The 6723-nt window shown below is 54.1% G+C and overlaps 1 protein-coding gene across 1 annotated transcript in view; it reads left to right on the top strand.

The window, feature by feature from the left end:
- Window positions 1-971: 971 nt before the first annotated feature.
- The window catches only part of FGF9 (fibroblast growth factor 9), a 32112-nt gene continuing 26360 nt past the window's right edge, over window positions 972-6723 (top strand). Inside the window, exon 1 of the mRNA XM_045869183.3 lies at window positions 972-2082. Within this exon, the coding sequence (XP_045725139.1) occupies window positions 1806-2082 (277 nt within the window). The 5' untranslated portion in view covers window positions 972-1805. The remainder of the gene's footprint in view (window positions 2083-6723) is intronic.

Below are 6723 nucleotides of genomic sequence, written 5' to 3'. Positions count from 1 at the left end.
CGCCTCGCGCCAGCTCTCCCGGCTCTGCGGCGGGTTTCAGACCGTGGGTAGGGGGGTGGGGGGGAGACACTGGAACTCCTCTTTCGCTTTCCCAACAGCGAAACAGGCTGAAACAGCGAGGGGTGGCACAGCTCCCCCTAATTAGCGTGCTTAGGGGAAAGAGGGAGCCCACTGGCGCGCTCTTCTCCACCCCGACTCTCCAAAGATGCGCGCGCTAGTCGAACTCGGGGACAGTGGCGGTTCTCTGGCGCCCCCCCTGCCGACTGCACCGCGGCGGCCCGGACCCAGGCGGCGGGGCTGGACCTAAACATAGCCCCAACCGATGCCATCAGGAAGCCCGGAACAAAACCGGTGGCCACATCTGCCTCTGTGTTTGCGTGTGTGTGTGTGTGTGTGTGTGTGTGTGTGTGTCCCTCTCTGTATCTCTCTCTTTCTCTGTATCTCTCTCTCTCTCTCTCTCACACACACACACGCTAGGTTCACATCTATCCGGCTTACCTGAAATACGGTTTGCGCTTCTTTCTGTGTGTGTCTGGCAGAAGAATGAAAGAGAAACTGCCATATCCATTCAAGCTCACTGAATCAAGACCACTTCCCTCCAACTCTTTCAACCAAGTTTTATTTTATAATGCAATGCAACATTACAGAGTCCATGTGAAAACTAGTTTCCCAATTGTAGTCTGAACCTCCATCAATGTATCGAGCAAGACTTTAGGTTATCAGATTCAATTCTGCAGGACACTCAGGGTTTCTGCCTCCTGCCTCTCTCCAAGCATCTTTCTTTGTAATGCAAGTGTACGTCGGCTGTCCCCTAGGAAGTCTCGCGCTCTGGCACGCAGCGCCGGGCCTGCGGCAGAGCGGCGCGGTAGATGCAGGCGGGCGCTAGGACCGCGGGGAGCCCGGGCGGCCGCGGCGCTACCTTAAACCCAGCCCAATGCCGCTGCCTGCGCCACTCTGCGCGCCGGCGGGGGCTGCGCAGGAGGAGCGCTCCGCCCGGCTACAACGCTCCGCGAGCCGGCGCGGCAACACCTGTTCGCGGCAGCCAGGGCGGCACGCGAGCTCCCGGTCGTGGCTCTCCTCGCTCGCCGCTCGCCACCCGTTCTAAGCCAATGGACATCTGCCGAGCCTCTGGGGAATTCTGGATACTAGCTTTGGACGCCTAAAGTTTTTTTTCTTCTTTTTGTTTTTTTAATTATTATTATTATTTTTGGAGGGGGGACCAGGAGGGGAGATTTTGTCGCCGCCGCCAACGTGAGATATTTTTTTCCCCTTGAAGGATTCATGCTGATGTCTGCAGAGTCGGTTAGAGTAAAAACAGCGCATGCCTTCCTGGAGTCGGGATCCGTAAATTCTGACGTAGCCCATGCATCTTAAAAATCCCTATAATAACGCCTAGGCATTTAAGTTGCTATGGTCATTCTGATCTCAAACCAAATGGAGAAACTACGGATTTTTTTTCCTTATTACGGTCGGATGGGATGAAGACCTTCCTGCCTGCTAAGAGCTGGGGATCTATCTATAGAGATACATAGATATGTTTATCAATATGTCAGTGTGTGAGTATAAAGTGGTGGTTTCTTAGACTATCAGTGGTTTGACCTTGAACCTGTGCCAGTGAAACAGCAGATTACTTTTATTTATGCATTTAATGGATTGAAGAAAAGAACCTTTTTTTTTTTTTTTTTTCCTTTTCTCTCTCTGCAACTGCAGTAAGGGAGGGGAGTTTGGATATACCTCGCCTAATATCTTCTGGGTTGATACCGTCATTATTGTTTATTCTTGTGCTCCAAAAGCCGAGTCCTCTGATGGCTCCCTTAGGTGAAGTTGGGAACTATTTCGGTGTGCAGGATGCGGTACCGTTTGGGAATGTGCCCGTGTTGCCGGTGGACAGTCCGGTATTGTTAAGTGACCACCTGGGTCAGTCCGAAGCAGGGGGGCTTCCCAGGGGACCCGCAGTCACGGACTTGGATCATTTAAAGGGGATTCTCAGGCGGAGGCAGCTATACTGCAGGACTGGATTTCACTTAGAAATCTTCCCCAATGGTACTATCCAGGGAACCAGGAAAGACCACAGCCGATTTGGTAGGTATACCATTAACCCTTTAGTGTCCGGGCGATGACATGTTCGGGTTATAACTACCAAGAAGGTGGTGGCCGGGCGGGGGATGTGGGAAAGGATCTGTCCCTCTGTCTCTGTCTTGCCAGCTAAAAAGAAAAAGAAAAAAAAAAAAAAAAAAAAGAAAGAAAGAAAAAAGAAAAAGCCTCTGGAATTGCAGATCTGCCGCTGGCACTGATGCAAGTCTACATTGAAAGGCAACCCCCCCCCCGACTTTTTTTTTGAAAAGAGGGCATGATTTATAAATATAACAAAAGTCTGTAGTTCTTTTGCATCAGATACTCGGGAAGATCGGGTTTAGGAAGTTTCTTTTGAATGGACTGATTCCACGAGTTTAAAGCTTTAATCATTAACTACTGAGAACTTGAAAATGCCTTTTGCTGAAAGCAGTGGTTATCATCTTGTGCCCCAATGAAGTTTTTGCTCCATCTCTTTTTCTTCTGATAAGTATACTGCTTGAATTGTAAATTAAGCGTATTGTTTATTCCCACCGGGAGGGTCTGAAAACCCCGTAGGCGAAGGTTGCTGACTGATTGTTCTGTTGGGAGGACTAAAGTCATATTTTAGACTCCGAGAGCAGCATAGGCAGAGGCGCTGGGGGAAAATGACGGGAAGGGGCAGAACGCTCATCAGGGACGTTTGTCCTTGCAGCTATCAAGTTATTACCTATACTCCATATTTCTATAGTGTGCAGCGCTGTGTGGGTTTCCTCGGTGGCTCTCTGGTGTGAGTGTGCGCGCGCGTGCAAAAGCTGCGAGCTAATTTTAAAAGGGCATTCCGAGGATTTCATTTCCCAAGGAGGGTACTTGTGACTCAGCATTGAGGGCTGCAGACCCGAGTGCTGGTGACTCTGCTCACTTTAAAGCCTGCACACACGTGCCTGCGGGGCTACCCTGAGCCCAGCAGCACAGTGTCAGCGAGCACAATACCGATGGAGGGACTCTCGGGTGTTTTCCTTACTTACTAAAAAGAAAGCGCCAGTTGGACAACCAGACTGTTGGAAGGAGTTAACTTCTCAGTGAACCCACCTGACAACACTTAAACTAGGTCGTAAAAAACAAAGTCCTGTGGTGATTTTTCTTCCTCATGCTTTAATGCCAGATGTTGAACACAGCCTAAACTATCTGTTTAGGCTCGTGGGGCTGTAGATGATGCCAGAAGGTGAGGAAGATTCAGGCCTGGGATGGGGATGGTCCCAGATACACAAGGCCCAGGATTTTCTCCTTTTGCTCACTGCCGATCCCAAGCCCCAGGCTGAACCTACTAGTGTAAATTTCTGGCAGTCTCCCCTCCCTGCTCAAAAAAGAAAAAAAAAAAAAAAAAAAAAAAAAAAGGAAAAGAAAGAAAAGGCAAAGCTGTAGCTCTCTGCTTTGCAATTATTCAGTTGAAATATAACTGCACCCCCCCCCGCCCCCCACCGAAATAAACCCAGCTCTGGTTGTTGCAAAGCGAAGACTAAACTTTACTAGAAGTCTGTTCTATCTGGCCGCTTTAAGAGCTGCTACAGTGCCTAGCGTTCAGTGCCCGAACAACAGTCAGTGGGCGGCCGTGGGTGGGAGAGCCGAGTGTGTGCCGGGCCGCAGCGGGCACCCACTGGACCTTTGCACCGCGCAGGCTGATGGCTAGTGGCGTGGGCGGGCGGCCTAGGTGCGCTGGGCGGGGGGAGCCCCAGTCCTCCCGCGCTCCCAGCCGGCAGGTGCCGAGTCTGCAGCCGGGGCCCCCCGGCGTACTCGGCGGCCGCCGGGCCAGCTCCGCGCGGTCCTAAACACGCTCCGTTTCCGTCCCCCTTTCTACCCGGCTGGAGTGCGCCCTTCGGTGCTGCAGGGACTCCTTGTGTCCGGGGGCGACGGGCAGGGGCTGACACACTTCTGGTCGTGTTTAGGGAATGAGATTTTTTTTTTGCCCAAGTTTAGTCCCTTCGCTTTCTCTTTGTGTGTGAGCGTGGGTCCAGCGGGGCTGACAGCCGCCGCCCCCGGCAGCGCGGTCGTTTGCGGTGTGGGAACCGCCGGAGGCGCGCACCGCGGCGGGAGAGTTGGTGGCGGGGACGGAGGACTGGCTGGAGGTCGTACCCCTGACCTCCCCCGTGCCATCTCGGACCCATCTCCCTCATCCGAAGCACGCAGCCAGGTCTCGGAGAGTCGGTGGCTCCGCTGTGCCCGGGAGGTGGGTCGGGGGCCCCGGCCGACAAGGCCGGAGCCACAGGGGAAGGGGTGGGGTGGGGGGACAAAGGGCCGCGGAGGCGGGCGGAGGGGGCGGTGAGCTATTGTTAACTGCGTTCAGGGAGCAGGGCTGGCGGCCCGCGGGCCTGCGTTTCAGCCCCCAGGCTTGGGCCCCGGCCTCTGGGCCGGGGGGTGGGTGGGGGAGCGCGGCGGGGTACACCGCTGCAAGGCCGGGTCAGCTTCATTGTGTGCATTAGCCGAGCCCTGCCTTTGAGAGAGCACCTCGGAACCCCGGCGCAGCCTGACTGGGCCCCGGCGTGGAGAGATTATAGGATGTTCCAGCTGGGGTTCCTCCACGTCCCTCCCCCCCATGAGATTCTTCTTCTTCTTTTTTTTAATGCAGTCACCTTTAGGGTAGGACGTTTGCTAAATGCAGTCGAGTTATTAGAAATCCAGTAAGTGCCACAGGGGAGAGTGAGGATTCAAGGGTGGAATTGTGGGGACCACGAGGGTGGAGAGAACCCGAGAGGCGAGTTCTGGGGTCAGCGGACAAGGACTGCTGGTACAGCAGCTGAACAGAGATCATAAAACAAAAACTAGACGTCGTCACCCTCTACCCCACCCCCAATCCTAGAGGTTGGAGAAAGGTGTCGCCAAGGAAGTGACATCTCTACTCCTTAGACTCGCTAGGCACTGTTGGCTGGGTTGGTAGGGGCAGTGCGGGTGGGAGGGGAATAGAGCCCTGGCCAGGGTTGGGGGGAAGGGTCGCCGAGCAGGCGAGCTCAGGGGTCGGCCGGGAGCTGGCTGCGGGGGAAGGGCGCGCCTGGCGCTCCGCTGTGCCACTCACCCTCTTTTGGATGGAGCTGAGTGGGTGGCTGTGCGCAGTGGGGGTGGGGAAGGAGGGTGAGGCAGGAGGGTTATTTAAGTCTTTCATCCGGTTGCAGAGAGAAGCGGCCCCCGGGGTGACAGCAGTGCCGCGGTCTCCCGCTGCTACCGCTGCGGCAGGTCCCAATATTAGCAACCTCTGCAGCGAGGTGCGAGTGCCGGGAGCCTCCTACCCTTGCTTTCTCAGCCCCTCCCGGAAGGAGGGCTGGGCTCGTGGGCGCTAGGACCCGGCCCGGAGTGCGAGGGGAGGACCGCGGAGCCAGCGGGCTCCGGGAAGGGGCCGAGGGGCTGCGGCCGCACGCCACACCTGGCGCTCCAGCTAGCTCCCCGCAGCCTCTCCTTCTGCCCTCCTCCCTCCCTTATCGGCAGCCTCCCTCTCCTCATCCCGACTCCCTCCAGGGGACTTTGTCTTCACCCTGTTTCTCTTCCGATTCTCTAGGAAAGAGTAGCTGTAGTGGGGGTAGCTTTACACCTTGATTAAAATAGAAGGTGCATTTCTATGTGCAATGAACCGGCAGAAGAAAACGTGCTGGAAAAATGGTTTTTGCCACCCCCATGCAGCCGCCGGTGACTGCAGCTGCTGGCAAGCTTGGCGGTGACACAGCAGCGGCAGTGCAGGGGACGTGGGGGCGGGGCAGGAGCTGCGGCAGTGACAACTTAGGTGGGACCTTGAGAGAGCCCTTTGTTTTTTCCTTTGGGGGTGGTGGTGTGGAGATAAGGTTGAGCATGGAGAAAAGGAAGGAGGAATTGTATCTCTGGGTAGTAGGCTGGGGGAGAGAGAGGTTTCATTTCATATATATATATATACATATATATATATATATATATTTTTTTTTTCTCTTTAAAGTACTTGCTAGACAGAAAAAGTGAGCAGAAAATCAATTGAGGAAATGGTATTGCAGAATAATAAAAGAGTGAGCGTTGGTCCTGATCCGCTATTTAACTTGGCACAAGGAAGCGCGAGTGGATTGACCACCTGACTTTGTGGGAAGATGGCGTGCTTCTCCGCAGTCTGCCTTTTGGCCTGGAGTGGTGGCTCTAAAAGGCCGGACTTCATTAGGACCCCAGACAAGCATGACCTGGGGCTTCTTGTTCAATATCTCACTAAGGGAAAGACTTCCTATTTAAGGTGTTATTTTCTGGATTGGTTCAGATTCTTGAAAAATTGGAGTTGTAAACTCCCCTTTAGTCAGTCATTTCCTAAGGAAATGCTGAGATTTCCTCAAGTTGCTACAGACTCGGACTTACTCTGTCCCAGGCTTTGAGATGATTGATTTGGCAGCCCTGGTGTGGGATTCTCTGGGTGAGCAGGGAGCTCTGTAGGGAGGGGGGTTAATCTATTTTCAAAAGCTTCATGTCATGCCTCTCTCCACAGTCTGCATACATTCTTGTCCTCTAAAGAATGCAGCTCTGTTAAGTGTTGGGGGCTTTTAGGCTAGAGGGTTGTTTAGCATGGGCTAGAGTGGAGCCACTTCTGCCTGTCCTCCCATTTGCCATGGCTGGCCTTATTATGGCCTTGGAAGGTGAGGCTCAGCGCAGAGGGGCTCTTGGGAGCTGGGCCAG

This window comes from Mirounga angustirostris, unplaced genomic scaffold (genome assembly GCF_029215605.1).
Source record: "Mirounga angustirostris isolate CCGP_5_RB_7025 unplaced genomic scaffold, mMirAng1.0.hap1 SCAF_3, whole genome shotgun sequence".
Taxonomy (NCBI): Eukaryota; Metazoa; Chordata; class Mammalia; order Carnivora; family Phocidae; genus Mirounga; species Mirounga angustirostris.
The sequence above is the reverse complement of the archived record's forward strand: the minus strand, read 5'-3'. Positions and strand labels throughout refer to the sequence as shown.